General features: G+C 40.0%; 1 protein-coding gene across 6 annotated transcripts in view; it reads right to left on the bottom strand.

Moving 5' to 3' along the window:
- The window catches only part of LOC147331937 (nucleoprotein TPR-like), a 34,417-nt gene extending 13,618 nt beyond the window's left edge, over positions 1-20,799 (bottom strand). For 3 of the 6 annotated variants that reach the window (XM_086288276.1, XM_086288277.1, XM_086288278.1), the window contains exons 1-27: positions 20,540-20,797; positions 19,840-19,944; positions 19,064-19,128; positions 17,599-17,689; positions 17,391-17,494; positions 16,647-16,811; positions 16,386-16,478; positions 15,674-15,754; positions 15,487-15,574; positions 15,133-15,270; positions 14,925-15,019; positions 14,301-14,498; positions 14,103-14,210; positions 13,037-13,260; positions 11,667-11,830; positions 11,441-11,565; positions 11,205-11,353; positions 10,709-10,871; positions 9,635-9,769; positions 6,253-6,393; positions 5,853-6,057; positions 5,574-5,770; positions 5,343-5,483; positions 1,798-1,914; positions 1,090-1,293; positions 713-900; positions 351-498 (exon numbers count right to left, since the gene is read on the bottom strand). In XM_086288276.1, the coding sequence (XP_086144402.1) occupies positions 351-498; positions 713-900; positions 1,090-1,293; positions 1,798-1,914; positions 5,343-5,483; positions 5,574-5,770; positions 5,853-6,057; positions 6,253-6,393; positions 9,635-9,769; positions 10,709-10,871; positions 11,205-11,353; positions 11,441-11,565; positions 11,667-11,830; positions 13,037-13,260; positions 14,103-14,210; positions 14,301-14,498; positions 14,925-15,019; positions 15,133-15,270; positions 15,487-15,574; positions 15,674-15,754; positions 16,386-16,478; positions 16,647-16,811; positions 17,391-17,494; positions 17,599-17,689; positions 19,064-19,128; positions 19,840-19,944; positions 20,540-20,690 (3,783 nt within the window). In that variant the 5' untranslated portion in view covers positions 20,691-20,797. Of the gene's footprint in view, positions 1-350; positions 499-712; positions 901-1,089; positions 1,294-1,797; positions 1,915-5,342; positions 5,484-5,573; positions 5,771-5,852; positions 6,058-6,252; positions 6,394-9,634; positions 9,770-10,708; positions 10,872-11,204; positions 11,354-11,440; positions 11,566-11,666; positions 11,831-13,036; positions 13,261-14,102; positions 14,211-14,300; positions 14,499-14,924; positions 15,020-15,132; positions 15,271-15,486; positions 15,575-15,673; positions 15,755-15,882; positions 15,932-16,385; positions 16,479-16,646; positions 16,812-17,390; positions 17,495-17,598; positions 17,690-19,063; positions 19,129-19,839; positions 19,945-20,539 lie in introns of those variants that run through there. The other 3 variants (XM_086288279.1, XM_086288275.1, XM_086288280.1) reach the window with 3 other exon arrangements.
- Positions 20,800-20,805: the final 6 nt, after the last annotated feature.

The raw sequence follows: 20,805 nt of genomic DNA, 5'->3' as shown, positions 1-20,805 counted from the left end.
TTATTTACATTTACTCGGCTAAAGTTACAGCATTATGGTGTTTCAAGTGAGGCAAGAGGTGACTCTTACGGCAACAAAAACCAGGACCTCCCACTATATTGGTGTCACAGCTTCACTAATCTAACTAATCTACAGTCACCACACTATATACACCAGCTTTTAATTGACTACGTTATTTGATCCCAAAAGGTTGATTCTGTTCATCTGGACGTAGCGTTTTCAATGGGAGAAACATCTCATCACTCATCCAAGTGACTTCTTGGGATTTACTTACCTGGATGATTGAGCATGGATCAAGATATGTTATTTGATCAAAGGTAAAACAGATCAAACACTCCCCCAACTCATACCTGCATCTTCTCCCTCTCAGCATTTAGGGTTTCTTGTAGTTCCTTTAATTCTCTCTCTTGGTGTTCCACTTGCTGTTTGTAACGAAGAGCCTCTCCGTCAGACGCCTCACATTGCGCTATAGCGATATCCTTTTCCCGCCGCACAAACCTGCACCGCAAACGCACATTTTACACTCAGTTCTACTTTGAACAAGTAAAAGATTTATAATGAAAGAATTATTAGAATTTCATTTCATCATAAGGTGCTTCAGAGGTAACGATGTTTACATACTCTATTATAAAATAAACTGCAGTGTCAGCTATTTCAATACTTTCAATACACAATAACACAAACACTGATCAACCAGCTCGTGTTACAGTACCTGAGTATTTCTAGTATTTGCTCAGTGGTCTTTCCTTCCTCACTGAATGACAAGTCAAGCTGCTGCGGTTGCTGCTGTTGTTGTTGCAGCTGGCGGCTCTTAGCAGCTATTTCATCCATTTGTTCATGCAGGAGGGAATTCTGCTTTCCCAACTCCTCACAGTGACGGCTCTGATTTGACAGATCCTCCTGAATGACAGTCATAGTAAGGACTGTTACGATCATTCACAAACAGTCTTCTAATTACATTTTAATTTTCTTAAACTAAGATTCATAATGTGGTTTGTTCAACTTTATATATCTCAAACAGTTATTCAGACCTGTGTGAAAAGAGGGATGTTAGCTTGCCCGATTAAGATTATTGGGTTGTTGTTCTACCTTCAGCTTTTTCTCTGCTGTACTCCAGGCTGCAGTTTTCTCCTGCAGGAGGGAGGTGGTCTTCTTCAATTCCTCCTCTAACTCCATCTTTTGTGCTGCTCCTTGTTGGAATTTTTTCTTCAGTTCCTGTAGAGCCTCCACATCAGCAGCATGAAGCATTAGCTCCCGCTCATACTTAGCCTGTGCCTCTCCAGCTAGCTTAGTCTGACAGGAGAAGAGAAGGGGAGGGACCTTCAGTTGCATGTCAAGTGTGGTTTTCTTACTGTAGGCAAAAATTAAAAAGAAAATACTGGCAACCACCAGCGTTACCCCTCAGCCTCCTAGTAGACACACTTATGATATCATTTTCAAAATCCTACATCACCTTGTTGTCAAGTTATAAAGTCCACAAGAGTTTTGGAAAACTTACTCTGTACTTGAATCTCAGTGACCTTGACCTCAAACTCCTTCAAGAATTTCAGTAGATGCACCTATGTTATCAATTTGAAAATCTAGATAACTTCTTTTTTGAGTTATGAAATTCACAAGAATTTCTGAAAATTAGGTCAAGGTCACTGAGATTCAAGCTAATCCAAGATGTACGTTGCCTTGTTTATGAGTTGGTGGTGGGGTGATGACAATACCCCACCACCTTTTTACGGCTGAAGGGTAAAAACTGGTAGGAGTACAGTAGAAACCAAGTATATTAATCAATGCACGTGTGTGTACCTGCAGCAGGCTGTCCTGCACAGCCTTCTGCTCCAGAGTTACAGCAGCAGCTGCCCTCTCCAGAGCCTCCTGTTGCTCTACCCGACTGGCCTTCAGACTGCGTTGCAGCTCACACACCTGTACAAAGAGAGTATAGGAGATTACGGTCATTGCATTATCAAGTTGTCCGTGGATCTATATGTGCCTGAACAATTGAGCTTATTCTATAATTTGCATTTTAAAAACAAATAATTGTTGGTGACTAATTTGTCATATCATTCATAATAATTATGCTCACGTGGGTCATGCAGCACAAAGTTATTAAAGTTGTGATGGTGAAGGCAAACATGGCTGGAAGCGTTACTGCTGGAGATTCAATTCCCAAAAGAGCAGCTACTTTAGTGGTGTGGAATTATTTTAGATACAAACCAGCATATACACAACAGACCAGTGCAAAAAGCCTGTAATGTCGAAGGGGGGAAATATCTCTAACTTATTTCACCTTCTTAAGCATCAGCACCCAAGCCTGTATCAGGAATGTCTGAAAGCCTGGGAGGAAAGCTCTGCAGCTAATGCTACAAACTAAAACAAAGTAAGCTAGTTCAGCATGGCATCACCAAGTCTCTCGCCAGTTGCATGACTTGATGCATTCTCAATGATCCAGGTAAGTAAATCCCAAAAGGTTGATTCTATTCACCTGGACATAGACGATATTACCCAAACTGTCACCATTTGTTTGCCAAAAGATATGATATGATTTCAAGACGGCACTCCCAGACTCATTGTTATCTGTGAATTACTATGTACTAACCACAGATTTATAGTCAAGTAGTATGACAGCCTTACCTCAGTCTGAGGCAAAGAGCAGGGGGAGAAATTAGTTTTATACTTCTTAAAGTTATTGCACTTTTTAAGGTAGTTTTCATAGAATATTTCAAGTCAATGTGTTACATTTATTTTGTCAAATGAATAACAACCAATTTTTTCTGTATTTTGGCAAATTTATCGCTATCGTGGTAATACTCTGAAATATCGTGTTTGGGCCATATTACCCATTCCTACACCAAGTGGGTCCTCAGTTGGGTACTGATTTGGGATGCAGACGATAAAACACACGGTATAGGGATTAGTAGAAAAACCTGAATTAAGCCATCTTCAGGGCTTACTTTCCTAGTGACAATGGCATACACAATTAATCATGTGGCTGCCAGTTAATGATCATTGCCATGAGAGTAGAAATAGCTGATGCTCTGTTAAAGCATTTTTGAAAAGCACCTTATATACAAATGTGCAAATAGTTTGTGACTGCCTGGCTTATTTTTTCACGTTTCTTGTTGCCTTTGTATTGTACGTATGGTAGAATCTTGAAGTCGACATCGAGTCAACATTTACAGCTGTGGTCAGAAGTTGACATCATGGGTGTGAATGTGATGGTAAATTTGGCATACAGCCGTAATGATGTAAAAGAAATCAACACAGGGACAAAAATTATACACACAGGCTCAAATATACAAACACTGACTTAAATGTTTTACAAAGGTTCTACAATGTATTTTAACTTGACACAGTCAAAGCCTATTTACTTCTCATTGGTCATCATGATTGACTCTAACTGCTAGTTTTTCTTTGCCAGCATAAAAATGTATTTGTCTGAAATGAAAATTAGATTGACCAATATACAACAATGGGAAAGTGCCAGAAATTCAGCAAAGATCTAAGAAATTATAGATTTACACAAGTCGGGAAGGTTTAGTGGAGCAATTTCTAAACAAATGTAGATTCCAAATTTTGTTCAAATTCAAGTTATTCAGTGTGTCTTTTTCCAGACCATGGCAAACTAACACAAGAACCTCCAAGGCTCAAGCCCGGAAACTGCTGAAACACCACTGTCACGGTCCACATTGAAGCAAGTTTAATGTAGCCGTGGACTGAGTGGGTGACATCCAAGAAAGAACCCCCTAGTCCAAAATTAACACTTTCAAGCTCAACTTTGCAGCTGCCCACACAGGCACTTGTTTTTAAAGTCATTACAGATGTATGCTGTTCAATTGTTCCACTCTATTCTAAGAGATCAGTAAAAGTCTAAATTACTATAACATTTATCCCTGATAAGTGTATATATGCAAACTTATGACCACAGCACTAAGTAAACGTGTGCTTGTATCAGAACTAGAGATGGCACGATACCACTTTTTTATGTCCGATACCGATATCATAAATTTGGATATCTGCCGATACCGATATGAATCCGATATAGTGTTTTTTAATCAACAAAACTGTTTTTTAAATATCTTGCTGCATTTTGTATAAGTTCATACTCAAGTTTAAAACAACAACTACACTAAAGCTATTCTGTTATACCTGTATGCAAAAAAAAATATTTCATAGTTCAGCAATACTGATCAATCTAATAAACTTAAACCTACACCATCCTCCCTATTCTGGTATTTTAAAGAGTACTTAGCATAAATATTAAGCAACCTAACTAATAGGGTTCCAACTCCCAGCAACAACAAAAATAAATAAATAAAAAATAGGAAACCACCCCTCACGCTCCACCTCATGATGCTTAATCGACGTAATCAACCTTAATTTGATGCAGTGTGAAAAAAAATGCACAGAAATCAATTATTTTTCAAGAAATATTAAATAGATTCAACATCTTTCTTCAACAAAATTGCAGACTGCACAGATGGTACCTTCCCAAAGGAAAAAGTACTATAACTTACTAGGGTATATATATTAGATTTAATAGTTACTATATACAGTAATTGACTTCTATTCATTTTACATCAAATTAAAACTTTGGGTGTCAGATAATTATTTATTAAAAGCTCGACATTTTAAATGAGAATAAGAAAGAAAAGTATGTCTTTGTGCCCCCTTTTCCCTGTTAATGCCCTATCGGCCCCCCTGGCTAAACTTTGCTAGATCCGGCCCTGCACAGTTACCAGCCGTCAGCTACGTAGAAAAAGATCCTTGAGTAGAAAGTAATATTAAATACATTCTAACAACAGCTGATCAAGCTTAAACGTGCTGCTGTTGTTCAGCCGCTGGTTTCCTCTTTCTGGTGCAAAGTGGGCCAAAAGCAAACTAGAGACACGGACTGCGACAGAAAAGCCGATCAGCTGATCGTTAAGCAGTTTCACCATTGAAGTAGCAGCCGGAGAGGCAGTCGCTTGTTAAGCTTAACGCAGGAATGCTTTACAAACATTCAGAGATGGACTTACACACTTGCTTTACTTCTCTCGGGGATAACTTTGTCGGAGATGAAATGCCGGGTTGCTAGCGAAGCTCCAAATGCTATCCAGACCACCGACAGGTCCCGCATGCCACAGCCGCTCTATCACGTGATGCATACTGCTCCGACTGCTAACGTTCTGAGGTGAGTTACGGCGTGTTGCAAGTTTTGTGAGGTGCTTTCGTGATATTTAATGGATCGGATTACATTTTTTATTTTTCTCCGATATCCGATCCAGTAATTTAGGTCAGTATCGGACCGATACCGATACGTAATATCGGATCGGTCCATCTCTAATCAGAACACATGTTAAATTATAACTCACTTGTTTCTCCACTGCACCCACAGCCTTTCTTCTTTCCTCTTGCTCTTGCTGCTTCATTTTCTCCAACTCTAAAATCTTCTTCTCCAGCTGCTTCTGCACCTCTTCCGACTCTTTCAGACGAACCTCCAGAGGAGAACGTAGCTAAAGCATGAAGAAAGGTCAGTATGAGAGTATGTTAAAAGGTGCACAGAGCAAGGAAGTACAGTATTTAGTAGTATTTAGGAGCGGTACCTCCTTCTCTTTCTCTAGACTGTCTTCCAGAGTCAGCACCACGGATCTATACTGCTCTACAGAGGCATTAGCACTCTTCAGCTGCTCCTCTAATTCACTCTTTTTCTCCTCAACACTGTGCAGGAGACCTTTCACCTCTGAGAGCTCCTGCTCTGATTGGCTGGGTAGCTGGGAGGCTGCTGGGACTGGAGAGCGCACTGTGGGAGACATTACTATTGTTTTACAGCTGACTTTGAGTATACAGGTACATTAACCCTTTGTACGGCCATAATAACTTACCTCTCAACGGTGCTCGGAGGCCTACGGCCCTGGTAACTGGCGTGGTGGTGGTGCTGGAGGTGGTGGTAGCCTCAGAGGAGGTAGCAGAGGCCAGCTGGGCTTTCAGTGCTGCCACCTGCTGTTCAGAGCTACGCAGCAGCTCCCTGGTCTTCTGCTGCAGTGTGTTTTGGGTCTCCAGCTGCTTCTTAGCTTCTAACAACTGAGCCTGTAGAGCAAATGGAGGTTACAAAGGAACAAGGAATGAAACTCTTATAACACACACACACACACACACACACACACACACACACACACACACACACACACACACACACACACACACAGTCTATCAGTCTACTCGAGCCATGCGCTCTCCAACAACGTTTACAATGAAAGAAATAAACACAAATATTATACATACGTCCATAGTACGCCCAAGGGCATGTCTCTGTGCCACTTCCTGTTCTAGTCTGGTCTTCATCGAAGCCAGTTCTGACTCCAGTTGTTCTATCTTGTTGTTCAGATGCTGGCGTGTCTCTGTTTCTGCACGCTCCATTGTCAACTGGACATGACATCCCAAGAAAGTGAATTTAACACTTTTAAACTTTAGACATGCTTTATACCTATACTGAAGGAGAAAGAGATGACTACCAAAACAGGTGTTCAGAGTAGTCTAAAGCTTTGGTATATTTACATACACCTCATACTACGGCTGGGCCATATTATACTTCACTTTATACTTTATAATGTTAGGCAATGATAAGAAAATGACATAAAATGTGCATGCGCGGTGCCTTTGTTTTCATACGCACATGGCAGAAAAAGCATGGCGGCGACAGAAAACAAGAAGGGCAAAAGTGGATTGTTGAATGAAACAGATGAACAAGAATTGTTTTCAAAACCTGCAACTTCAGTGATGTGAAACTGGTTTGGTTTTTGTCCGTCAGATACCCACCACATTTTTTGTAGAACATGCAAGTGGACCGTCGTTATTAACGTATTTTCTGCACTATAATGGGGCGACCGTGGTTCAGGGGGTTGGGAAGCTCATCTTGTAACCAGAAGGTTGCCGGTTTGATCCCCAGCTCTGTTTGTCTTAGTCATTGTGTCCTTGGGCAAGACACTTCACCTACCGCCTACTGGTGATGGCCAGAGGGGCTGATGGCGCGATATGGCAGCCTCGCTTCTGTCAGTCTGCCCCAGGGCAGCTGTGGCTACAACTGTAGCTGCCTTCACCAGTGTGTGAATGTGAGAGTGAATGAATAGTGGAATTGTAAAGCTCTTTGAGGGTCTCAAAAAGCGCTATATAAATGCAATCCATTATTATTATTATTATTATTATTATAATAAGGCACTCTTAAAAGCCTTTAATTTTCTCAAAAATGAACAGTGCACCTTAAAATCTGGTGTGCCTTATGTATGAATTCTGGTTGTGCTTACTGACCTCGAACTCATTTTATGCTCAAAAATCTGTCAAAAAATGTCTTAGTATGACTTTGGTAAGCTACGAAGCCACGCTACTTGATGGATTGTCAGAGCATAACAGCTACCGTAGTCAGGAGCCTAGCGGAGTAATACGTACTGCGCTTCAACATAATATTACCGTATTGTGTGTGTGTATAAGGACCCCAAAATGGCACCTGTTAAGAGATATGCGTATGAAGCACATTTTAAACTCAAGGCTATCAATCGCGCAGTAGAACATGGGAACAGAGAATTCAGCATTAATGAGTCAATGGTACAGAAGTGGAGGAAGCAAGAAGATAGACTTATCTGACTGATTTGTTTCGCTTAATGTGCCTTATAATCCCGTGCACCTTACGGTCCAAAAAATACGGACTTGACTTATTTATTTGGCACACTGCAGTTTCATATTGCAAAGCACCTCTTTTTAACTTTTGTGGATATTATACATGGTTATGCTCAGGATATGTCAGCCCATTTCCACTGAAAATGCCTTTTGGTTAAACTATCAGCAAGGAATTTGCATTTGCACTGTTACATTTTTATACAGGGAGTGCAGAATTATTAGGCAAATGAGTATTTTGTCCACATCAACCTCTTCATGCATGTTGTCTTACTCCAAGCTATATAGGCTCGAAAGCCTACTACCAATTAAGCATATTAGGTGATGTGCATCTCTGTAATGAGAAGGGGTGTGGTCTAATGACATCAACACCCTATATCAGGTGTGCATAAGTATTAGGCAACGTCCTTTCCTTTGGCAAAATGGGTCAAAAGAAGGACTTGACAGGCTCAGAAAAGTCAAAAATAGTGAGATATCTTGCAGAGGGATGCAGCAGTCTCAAAATTGCAAAGCTTCTGAAGCGTGATCATCGAACAATCAAGCGTTTCATTCAAAATAGTCAACAGGGTCGCAAGAAGCGTGTGGAAAAACCAAGGCACAAAATAACTGCCCATGAACTGAGAAAAGTCAAGCGTGCAGCTGCCAAGATGCCACTTGCAACCAGTTTGGCCATATTTCAGAACTGCAACATCACTGGAGTGCCCAAAAGCACAAGGTGTGCAATACTCAGAGACATGGCCAAGGTAAGAAAGGCTGAAAGACGACCACCACTGAACAAGACACACAAGCTGAAACGTCAAGACTGGGCCAAGAAATATCTCAAGACTGGTTTTTCTAAGGTTTTATGGACTGATGAAATGAGAGTGAGTCTTGATGGGCCAGATGGATGGGCCCGTGGCTGGATTGGTAAAGGGCAGAGAGCTCCAGTCCGACTCAGACGCCAGCAAGGTGGAGGTGGAGTACTGGTTTGGGCTGGTATCATCAAAGATGAGCTTGTGGGGCCTTTTCGGGTTGAGGATGGAGTCAAGCTCAACTCCCAGTCCTACTGCCAGTTTCTGGAAGACACCTTCTTCAAGCAGTGGTACAGGAAGAAGTCTGCATCCTTCAAGAAAAACATGATTTTCATGCAGGACAATGCTCCATCACACGCGTCCAAGTACCACAGCGTGGCTGGCAAGAAAGGGTATAAAAGAAGAAAAACTAATGACATGGCCACCTTGTTCACCTGATCTGAACCCCATTGAGAACCTGTGGTCCATCATCAAATGTGAGATTTACAAGGAGGGAAAACAGTACACCTCTCTGAACAGTGTCTGGGAGGCTGTGGTTGCTGCTGCACGCAATGTTGATGGTGAACAGATCAAAACACTGACAGGATCCATGGATGGCAGGCTTTTGAGTGTCCTTGCAAAGAAAGGTGGCTATATTGGTCACTGATTTGTTTTTGTTTTGTTTTTGAATGTCAGAAATGTATATTTGTGAATGTGGAGATGTTATATTGGTTTCACTGGTAAAAATAAATAATTGAAATGGGTATATATTTGTTTTTTGTTAAGTTGCCTAATAATTATGCACAGTAATAGTCACCTGCACACACAGATATCCCCCTAAAATAGCTAAAACTAAAAACAAACTAAAAACTACTTCCAAAAACATTCAGCTTTGATATTAATGAGTTTTTTGGGTTCATTGAGAACATGGTTGTTGTTCAATAATAAAATTATTCCTCAGAAATACAACTTGCCTAATAATTCTGCACTCCCTGTATAGCTTTAATGCACATAAAAAACAGCTGAGTGAAAATAAATTGATGGGGTTTTTTTTTTACACTAATAAAGTTGTGGAATTATATCGATATCAGTTATATCGTTATCGCAAATTTTCCAATATATATATCGTGCTAAATATTTTTGTCCATATTGCCCTGCCCTACCTCATACATATAGAAATTACCAAAAGCATCCTGTCTCCAAACCCTGCTGCTGTAATATGGTACCTGTATGGTCTTGAGGTTGGTGAGCAACAAGTTTTGGTTACGTTGTTCAGCCAGCATGGCTTCCTTCTCTCGACTGAGTCGACTCTCTGCTTGTCTCAACATGTCTCTCTCTTTTGTCAGGTTCTCCACACGCACCTACAGACAGAGGCAGGTTACTGACAAAATGACAAAGGTGACAAAAGTGCCCATGAAACAACAAATATGACCATGAACTTGATCCAAATTCAGAGGATCATATATGTAATATTTTGTTCTTGCTCTCACCAAGAAAGATTATTTTTGTTTTGTCTCGTTCAGACCCAAAAGTACACATGATTAGAATTTTAACTTACTAGGAAGCACATTCATTTCCCTTTTTATTCCGTTTATGTTTATGAAGCAACTGCAAAAGCTACGTGAACATAAATTGCTAACTGGTTATGCCTTTATGGGGCAGTCTGGTTTTATTTTTAACATGTAGGTGTCATGTGTGGCTCAGCCATTAAACTGCGAATCCGCCAATGCTAAAAGATGCTTGAAGTAAATGTGGAATTGAAGCCTAAAACGCACATTGATACAGTCTACTATAACCTTTCTTCCCAATCATTCATAGTGACGTTTAATGTACTTCCAAGGTGAGTTAATATAAACTTCTCAGACATATCACAGGTGTTTAATAGACCAAACCAGAAAGAACTCTGGAGTATTGAAAATCCTCTCTTGTTTTGATCAACTCAGGCCGCTGAAACCTAATGTACAGAGAGGCAGATGTACTTTTGGGCCATTTCCATTGCAAAGAGAGAAAAGAAGGCGCGGAAATTTTACAAGACAAAAATCTGTCAACCGGTCTTTTAGGTTAAAAAGCAGACAGACCCATTAGTCTAGCAAAATAAGTTATAAATAAAACTCCTTGCAGTGGTCAAGTGGCCCAGCTGTAAATTAAGTTACGGTATTACAAGTACAAAAAACAAAACAAAACATGTGCCTAAATTAAGCTACTATGTTAATATTATCTTAGGAAAATATTGGTTTTAATGTTTAATGTTCTCCATAAGTCCCTTTATCTTTCTAGCCGTCCTGATCCCCACTGCTCACCTCTTCCAGAGCAATTTTTTCATTAGCCTGCCTCAGGTCCTGGCTCATTGTGTGGATAATGTGCTCGTGTCGCTGGGCTGTTACAGACATCTTTTGGTTCCTCTCCTGAAGGATAACGATCTCTCGGCGGTATGCTGATACAGCCTCCTGGAGTATTTCGTATCTGGTATTTAGAAACACACACAGATCTCAGCCTTTAAAAATAAATCCTGGCAACTCCCAGTACTACCCCTAAGCCTCCTGGTAGACACACCAATGGTATCAATGCTACATCACTTTGTTTTTAAGTTATTGCATTCACAAGATTGAGAAAAACTTCTTCTGACCTTGAGGTCACTGACATTCAAACTCGTACAAGATTTTTAATAGATGCAACTATTGTATCAATTTGAAAACTGAGTCACTGCATTTAACGACAATACTCCTTCAGCCGTTTACAGGCGAGCGGTAAAAAAAGCATAAACTGTCACATTAGTGTTTTGTGTCCTAAACCCACCGCTTGTTGCTGAACTCCAGCTGAGAAGTCAGCTTGGCATGGCTGGAGCGGAGTTCTGTCAGCTGCCTTTGCAGCCGATCATTGGTTTCATTCAGTATCCTGTCGTTCTCTGCCTTCTCCTTCTTATACAGCGCGAAGGCGTCATTGAGCTGGGAACAGACGGACATCAGAAGAGCTTCAAGAATTCGATTCCTAACTCAACATTCACTTTCATATAGAGATGTGCTCGTGTGTACCTGTTTTAAAGCTGCTTTTGTCTGAGCATTCGGTGCCGACTCTGCAGCAGCAGCTCTCTGAGGAGTAGAGCGAGTAGCTGGTATTGAAGAGCGGCCCTGTGCAGGTTGGGGAGAAGAGTCTTGACCTGAAGTTGCAAACAAAATAAATAAATAAAAATAAAAGCTTGACTGTGTGTGTATTCACCAACAAAGATGCTACATACAGGTCTTAGTATTTTTTTGTCACCTTGAGGGGGCAGACTGAAGCCAGTGCTCTGTGTCAGCAAAGCCTTGTACATGTCTCTCTGCCTTGCATTTGAATCTGCCAGCTGTTTCTGCTGGTTCCTCTGCTCTCTCAGTTGCTCCACCTCCTTATGCAGTCGATCCACACTGGACTCCAACTCTGATATCCTACAAGAAACCAAGGGCACATACTTCACGTTTAAAATAGACAGATATTTTCCCTGATTAACTACGATAAATAAAGATATCAGTTGACTTCATAATTAACTGGTTGAAAACAGTAATGTGAATACCAAGATAAATAATGTACCATTATTAGCTAAAATGTTATTAATTTGCAATATTGTTAAAAATACTACAATAAAGTATTTAGAATCCCCGTTCCATGACAGGTAAAATAGCTATAATTCAATTTGATAATTTGCAAATGAATTAAACCCCATATTTAATTAAAATAGTGCAAATGCAAGATTTAAAAGGTTGAGTCTGAGTTCACTCTTAGGAACTTGGAAATTTGCAGTTTAGAAAACAAAACAATGTTTAAAATTTTCAGCAGCTCAGTAGTTCGTTGCCTAAAAAGTGTCAAAAAATATTTTCATGGAATGAGTCTGGGCTACATGCTCACCAGTTTAGCCATGCTGTTGCAGAATGTGTTTTAGCATTAATAATAACAAATAAATAATAATGCTGAATTTAATTGCAATCACTTCAATCACTCACCCACAGAGTGGCAGCAAGCCTCTAACGCAGCGGTCTCCAACCTTTTTTGCGCCGCGGGCCGGTTTATGCCCGACAATATTTTCACGGACCGGCCTTTAAGGTGTCGCGGATAAATACAACAAAATAAAACTAGTACCGGTACCGAAAAAAGAAGATTTATTCATAACACACGTGAAAAGACCCAGGAAAACCAAGTTAACAATAAAAACAATAACAAAATAACGCTGAAAACCGATAAAAACCCTGAAAACCATACATTCCATACCTGAGCCTCAACTCTCGCGGCCCGGTACCAAACGACTCACGGACCGGTACCGGTCCGAGGCCCGAAGGTTGGGGATCGCTGCTCTAACGCATCTTTTGAGATTCCTTAATCAATCTTTGATCAAATTACCTAAAAACAAATGCTGACTAGTCCTACTATGACTACCACACCAGACATTACAGTCCAATCTTTTGTCATCTCAGTGGCGTGAAGACACAAAACTCCCAATGGTTAGATTGATTTGCTTCTGTACATCCAATTAAAATCACGTCTACTAGTTACTGAAAGTTCAGTGTTAAGACATTTGTGTTACTGCATTGTGGACACAATTGTACACCAATTATAAAAATAAGTAGCAGGGCTAAATATAATAGCCCCATCACATTTACCGTGCTGATGTTACTTGGCTCTGCTGTTTGTCCTTCTCCTCCTCCAGCTCCCTCAGCCTTCCCAGAAGGCTTTGGTTGTGCCTCTGGAGCTCCTCCACACTGCGGAAAGACAGCTGGTGAGGGCTGATCACCTCTGAAGTCCTAGAAATGTCAGCAGAGCTGCCGTCATCCTTGGTCACGTGGTTGCCCCTGGCTTCCTCCAACTCCACCAGAAGACCACACACCTGGAGAGAAATGAATCAGTGCAAGCTCTACTCTGTGTTTGACATTAATAATTTATTATTTCCCCACTCACATGATGGGCATTAAACCTAATCGGATATAACAGCACTAATGAATGAATTTCTTCTGTGTATTGCTCTGAATATCTTAGGCTACGTTCACACTGCAGGCAAAAGTGCATCAAATCTGACTTTTCTGACCCTATGCGACCCATATCCGATCATGGTATGACAGTTTGAACGGCACAAATCCGATATTTTCAAATCCAATGTAGGTCACTTTCGTATGTGGTACTGAATCCGATACATATCTGATATTTTGGAAAGCAACTGCTGTTTGAATGGTCATGTTGCATTAAATCCGTCTTTTACGTCACTGACACAAGACAGACGGCAATTTCAGCGCCGGAGAAGACAGCCTCTCACATCCCAATCCCACCACTCCTGGTTCTGACTCCATGTCCATATATACCTCTGCACGGAGGTAGCAGCCACTGCTGCAAACAAGGCCATTATTACAGCTCTCTTTTTTCTCAGTGTCCTTCTTTCTCTAATTAATTTGTCAAAATTCTGTCGGTTATGACTGTGCCCAAATTGATAGACTGCTGCAACAACACCTACTAGCTCTGTAGCCGCCATTTTTTCTTCCGTAAACAGAGCATGTGTGTGACGTCTTCTCTTGCACATGCAGGCTGCTTTGAGGGCCGTGAACCGTTCACACTAGAGCGCGTTTGCTGTCACATTTTATTTGTAATGTGAACCAGACAAAAAAAAAAAATCGTATTTGATCAAAAAAATCGGAATTGAGCATTAAGACCTGCAGTGTGAACGTAGCCTTAGCATACCTGAGCAGATGTATCCTCCAAGAGTCTTTCAATCCTCAGTTTCTCTCTCTCCAGGGTATCACAGTGCTGCTTTACCTCCTCTTTCTCTTTTTGCAAACTGTAGATTTCCTAATGGCAAAAAATGAACAATATGCAAGTTTTATGTAACCAAACAAATCAAAAAGTGAATCAATCGGGGTTATAAAACAGCTGCTTTACTGTCCGAGCTTGCTCCAGTTTGTTGCACAGGGAGGCCATGGATCTCTGCATGCTCTCATACTCCTCCCTCTGTTGTTTCAGGACAGGAGCTTTGGATTCGACCTCCTGAACAATCTCATCCAGCACACGGCTCACTCTCCTCGTCTCTTGCTTCTCCAGCTGAAGCTGTGTCTGACACTCAGCATACGCATTATACAGCTAAACACAGAGACAGCAAAAGAAGAATTCTTAACCACAAACGTCTACACTGCTCTCTACACTACAGTAGTACAGATACACTACTGGAAGGACGATTTACAGCACACTTGAAAATATCTAGAAACTTGCAATATATCAGAGTGTCTCAAGTAACAACCGCAATAAACAAATGAATGGTTATTCTTGGTTAAGCCCTCCATTTTTTTTGACGTAACATAGCAAAGCAATACAATGCTCTCTAATGGCCTAAAATTTTGTTCAAAACACTCCTTTGAAAAGCTGCTCCATGATGATGTGGTTTATGGCACCCTTTCTGGATATTCATAATACCAAATAGCCCTTCTACCACATCCCAAAGGTGTTTTATTGGATTCAGACGTAGTGTCTAATTCTCACTGACACCTTGGTAAAATCCTGTGAACTCACATCAAAGAACTTCATGCCAGGTTTAACAATCGCTGCAATGGAGGCTGCTGAAGGGCACATGGCATCCAACTGTTCTTCAGTCATAGAAGGCATGCCTGGAACACAACATGCACATGTAAATAAAGCTGTTATGTGTTTCCAGAGACATTCTCATAAAAGCAGACTTCAGCTTGATAAGCACAGGTAAGACGTGTGTGTGTGTTCTCACAGCAGTGTTTGCCTGCAGCCTTCACTGTAGCATTTTCCAACTCCTTCTCCATTTTCTTGACCTTCTCTTTAAGCTCTTCTTCAAGACGAGTCTTTAGCTCCTCACCCTCTGACACCTTCTTTTCTAGAGCCTTATTGGCTGCAAAGAGAGCAAAATCAACCACACAGAGGTCATCAGTAACACTTTGAATATGGAAAGGTACAGAGCAGGTTAAATATATTAAGAATACACATTTACTACAAAGGCTTTGGGGTTGATGATAGCACTAGTTTTTGTTTGCATTATAAACGAATATTCAGACTTTCATTTAATGACCAGGTGTGCAGAAACAAAACTAAAAACATGGATTTGTACCTTCAAGTGTTTCTTTCAACAGCTTGCTGAGTTCTTCAACAGCTCTGCTCAGTTCTTGGGTCTTTGTCTCCATGTCTGTTGCTGCCCCCTACAGGGAGGAAAAGAATGACTCTTAGAAGAACATGGCACTACAGTATGACAGAAGGTCTTAGTTATTTAAGCAACAACTATCTTAGTGACTTTTCACCTTATAGAGTGAAGACAACTTGACATGAGCATTGAGTTCGTTGCGGTACTTCTCTTCCATGGCGCTCTTCTCATCTTTGACCTGGAAATACATTTAGAAAATAAATGCAATGCATAAAATATGTGTATGCAATCACTGTATCATTAATTAAATTGGCAGATTAAAAAAATGCTGATCAATTGTTTGATCAATAAAACCATTAAACATACTTGAAGAGATCTTTCAATAAATCCTGGAGCACAAAGTTTCGAAGGCAACTAATTAGGGTTTAAGCGCTTTGACACAGCTCACCACTGTCACCATGGAAACACAAAAACTCATAAAGCTTTCCAAGAAGACAGAGTATAGATGACATTTTATGACTTATCACATATTTATCTATTTTATTTGACTTTGACTCTACTTGATAGCATTTATACATTTTTGCATTTAAGAAAATGTTTTCTCTAAAAACTAAAATTGAATATGACGCATAAAAACACAGGAGTTTTTTGGTGTTTTTTTGGACAAATGAAACAGATGACGGACAAAACAAAAACAATGCAGTTTCTAAAATGGAAACCAATGAACAGTTCATTTTGAAAGACCTTTATTTTTTTCTCTTTTGAATATTTATTATTGCTCATTAAGAAGTCACAAGTATTTCTTGTCCAATTAATCAATTACTAAAATAATCAAATGCTGCAGCCCTACACAAGTGTTTCTGTGTTACCTGTTTCAGTTTGTTGTTGAGGTCTTCAGCTCTTTTATTCTGACTTTCACCGGTTTCCTTCAGAACAGTGAGTTGACTTTCCAGTACAGCCACCTGTGGAAAGGAAATATTGTTAATAAAGACGTTAGCGCTGTAGCTAGAATAGCTAATTAACCCTACATATTCCACAACTAATGCTAATAAAGGAGATTAAAACCAACAGGGAATTTACATTCAGTTTATACAGTACTGAATGTAAATACAGTACTGTATCAATCTTACCTTCTGCTCGCTGCTCTTCAGACTGCTCTGCAGCTCCAGGATCTCTTCGCCTTTCTCTCTGTTGGTGTTCAGCAGTTCCTCAGTTTTGGTCTTTAGCTCTGCAGTCAACCACTCGATCTTCTTCTCAAGCAGCTCCTTCTCCTGCTCCATGCGCTTCTCCCGGTGCTGTAAGATACATTTCCAGTAACACTTCTCTCTTCACGCCACAAAATATTTCCAGAGGAAAAAAATGGCATTTTAAAGGGGGACCAATTATGGTTTTTACTATAAGCTCAAAAATAAATAATTCGCAATCTTTGTTCAACCTGAACAGGCCTCAACACTTCTTGTCTGAAAGAAACAGTTTCATTTTCTATCCCTTTAAGACTGTCCAACTAAAAGGTCACTGTCTTCTAAAAGGCTGTCCCTTGTCTGGCTTCCACAAATAGAACTCAGTGCCAGTAAGCACCTTCTCTGCAGGACTGCAGGCCTTCTCGATTAAGTCAAAAATAATGATTATTGTGATGAGTCATTTTAGCCTCAAGCCCTTGCAAGACGACTCCAAGCCCATCTTGCAAGTGCAGCTGCTGTTCTTGGCAGACTGCAGTTTAAGCAAACATCTGAAACAGAGATTAAAGCAAAGCATCTGTTTGTGTGTAATATTATGCTTCTTACCTGCTTATTGTGTAGTTTATTTGGTGTGTTTAACATAAGGTGAACCTGTTGGGGTGTGTGTGTGTGTGTGTGTGTGTGTGTGTAGCGCACCTGTACAGATGCTGCAGACGACTGTATCTCGTCCAGTTTTAACTGCAGCTCCATCTTCACTTTGTTTGAGTCTGTCAGTTTCTCATTGAGACGTTTCACATCCTCTGCAAAGACAAATCCACAGACCACAAAAAAAAGCGTTAACAGGTTTCCACTGAACCAAACATGCACAATTTATCGAGGTGTATAGCTTCTGTAGTGAACTTACCAGAGACATTCTCCACCTCCTGTGTTCTCTTCTCTAGCAACCGCTCCAGCTCTCTCTTCTCTGCCTCAATCTCATACTTGGTCTTGGTTTGCTGGATCCATACATACGTGCACAAACAGTACTTGAATTATACTACTACACTAAGAGTGTGTAGAAAATTGAAATGTGTAACAATTATCCGGTATCTTCAGCAGACTTCTAAAGGAATTTCTGTGTTAATGATGAGTAAAAGGTCTCTTTTTTATTACCTGAGGTAATGGTTTTTCACTAATTCACACAGGGTCAAAAACATACAGACTCAAACACATGCGTACATCCTCACTAATACTTGGTTAAATGTCTCTTAGCAAGATGCACCTCAAACAGACAATTTTGGTAGCCATCAACAAGAGCTTCTGGTATAACTCTGGATGAATATTTCACCACTCTTCTTGGCAGAATTAGTACAGACTCTTCACTCTGGAGGAGTATGCAAAAATTGTGAAAGGAACCCGATACAAGCCAGTAAGTCAGGAAAGCTCACTTGTGACCAATGACAGTGATACTGACGTGAGTTGTTGAGAATATCCTGGTAAGCGCTGCTGTTTTTACACGTGCTAGTTACTCTTAGCCAGTTTTAGTGAAGCTTTATTTGAAGAGGCTCTAACATTGCTGGACTGTGACACTTGGTGACAAAACTCTCACACAATGTAAGAATAAACTGTTTAGTCTGAAAATGCAGAAAAGGAATTATAATTTGCCTCCATATCAGACACCACAGTTCTCTTCTCCAGACCAGTCTCTAGCACATACATAAAACCCAAGGCAACAGTGTCCATCGTGAGTACTATATCCAAGATGGAGGGGCACACATGGTAGCTCCTAATAACTAGTGCCTGCTCCTATGCGTTTTTAATAGATCACTTCTGAGTTTATGAGAATGCAGTAATTACTTAGAAGATGTAATTACACACTAATCAATGTATATTTACAAGTACAATAATCCTTTTTTCTGTTAAATAATCTCAAAAGACTATGATGCTACCATTACCAAGCTTAAAGATGTTGATTTTAGAATAGAGTTTATATTTTTGGTGAGTCCACTACAGCATAAAATTCTAGGATATATGCTTCAGTGGGAAATCCCTCAGACCTCACCTCCCTAGAAATGTAACTATACATCAAGTCAGCACAGCCCATGACTACTGTGATTGGCCTGTTCTGTACCATCGATTCCTCCTGTGCATTTCTGGCTATTTTTTCACTGCAGTTTATCAATTTATCAGTAACAGATTAACAATCATTGTCTACTAGCAGCAACCAACCAACCCACCCAGTGACATCATGCTATGTACTCGCACAACATGGCAGTAAACACTAACCATGTTCAAAGATTTAGCTAGGTGTAGCACCGATAAATGAAGCATAATTGTATCAACACAGCTTTTAAGTTATGTCAATATAAAGCCCTTATCGGCATGTTTACCTGTTGCGATGGTTTATCTTCGGTGCTCTCTCCTTCTATTCCCTTTAGAGCGCTCAACTCTTCATCTGAAGAGAGAAACATTACAACCCATGGCATCACGAGATCCAGAAAAACAGTGCTAGACTACACTAAAACCTCATGATTCATTTAAAAATAGTCTCTGGTAAAGCATAAAAAGACTGTACAATGAATTACACTAGATTTCTTTTAATAACCCTCACACCCAAATCAGGTGCCATTGGCAGCTGTAACCTCTGAAATGTCTAACTGAGAGTGTCTTTGCAGAAACATTTCAGCCAGTGTTATAAACTAAATAGGCCTTGTTTAGGCCTATAATATAGAACACCAACAAGGATGGTCATCTATAACAGCAGAATATCAGCATTGGCTAAAACCAATATCACTTGTTATCAGCCTTATAATACTGTGCAAACGTTTCAAGCCACCCCTCGGTTATTTATTTTTTTCTAGGAAAAATGGGAAATTTAAGTGAATAAAAACAAAATATTGTTAAAACTGTTCAGTTACTAAAGATCTATTTGATCTGAAACAACAAAAAAAATTTTAAAAAGAAACTAAACAAATGGAATAACATATCAGCATCTGATTTCAACCTACATTTTTTTATAATCCTGTTTTCCCAGAATTTCACAATCAGTGCATCATTAAACATCAATGTATTTTTTTTTCCAAAGTGGACTGTACAATTAAGTTCTGTGCTGATATAGACAACATGTAGAATAAAGACACCGGCTGATATGCATATGATGACTTACTGAGCTTTTTATTTTCCTCCTTGAGGGTCTGCAGATCTTTGGTAGCAGACAAGATCTGTTCCTGACTCTCCGCCAATCTCTTATCCATGTCAAAGTACTGTTGCTCTATATGGGGCAACAGTCAACAGGAACACAGGTGTACACAAGAAATATACACTTTAGTACTTGTCCGGTCACAAACACAGAGATCTGCAATGCTGATTATTATTTATTTATATTATATATATATATATATATATATATATATATATACATAATATTTACATATATATTAACTTATAATTTGACAAAATCCCTTTTTCAGTACTGATAAAAGGTAGTGCCAACTCTATTCGAATTTACAGTAACATTGTGTGCATTTGGTTAATGGCGACAGCATAAAAACACAGGCTGGTACAAGATGTTTTTCAATAATTTGGGAACTGTTTTTTATTTCAACACACTACACATCACTACTTAATAATAAAATAACTTCAACAACTGGACAGATCTCCCTTCCGCCAAAATTAGCCTTAGCTTGATAGCGCAGCTAACGTTAGCGTGCAGGAGTAAGGGTAGCGAAACACATACAACATGTTTTATACCCAAACAGAGTGAGTACTCTAAATACTAGAATACTGGAATACTGGAATCTAGCAAGCAACAAAAGCAAGTTAAACGCCAAATAGCTAACCAATACGGACTTGTTCTAGGTACCCACCGCTGTCTGCTTTGAATCGCTCATGTTGAGTCTGGAGCACCTCGTTAGCATTCTGCAGCTCCGTTACAAACTTCTCCAACTTGTTCTGGATGCCTTTCGGGAGCTTATTCAGCTCCGTCCGCTCCAGAGCCTGAAGCAGGACGACCGCCATCGCTACCTACTCGTCCCGAAGAATAACGGTAAACTCTTGTAAAATAATCTTAATCTGTGCACCGTCTACAACCAAACTAACAACTAAAAAATGTCAAATTAGACGCGTACACAGG

This window comes from Aulonocara sp. 'chitande type north' Nkhata Bay, linkage group LG4 (assembly GCF_057382095.1).
Source record: "Aulonocara sp. 'chitande type north' Nkhata Bay isolate Kocher_YH1m ecotype deep benthic linkage group LG4, A_spYH_male_GT1.1, whole genome shotgun sequence".
In the NCBI taxonomy this organism is placed as follows: Eukaryota; Metazoa; Chordata; class Actinopteri; order Cichliformes; family Cichlidae; genus Aulonocara; species Aulonocara sp. 'chitande type north' Nkhata Bay.
Note: the sequence above shows the minus strand (reverse complement) of the source record. Positions and strands in the feature narration are given on the sequence as shown.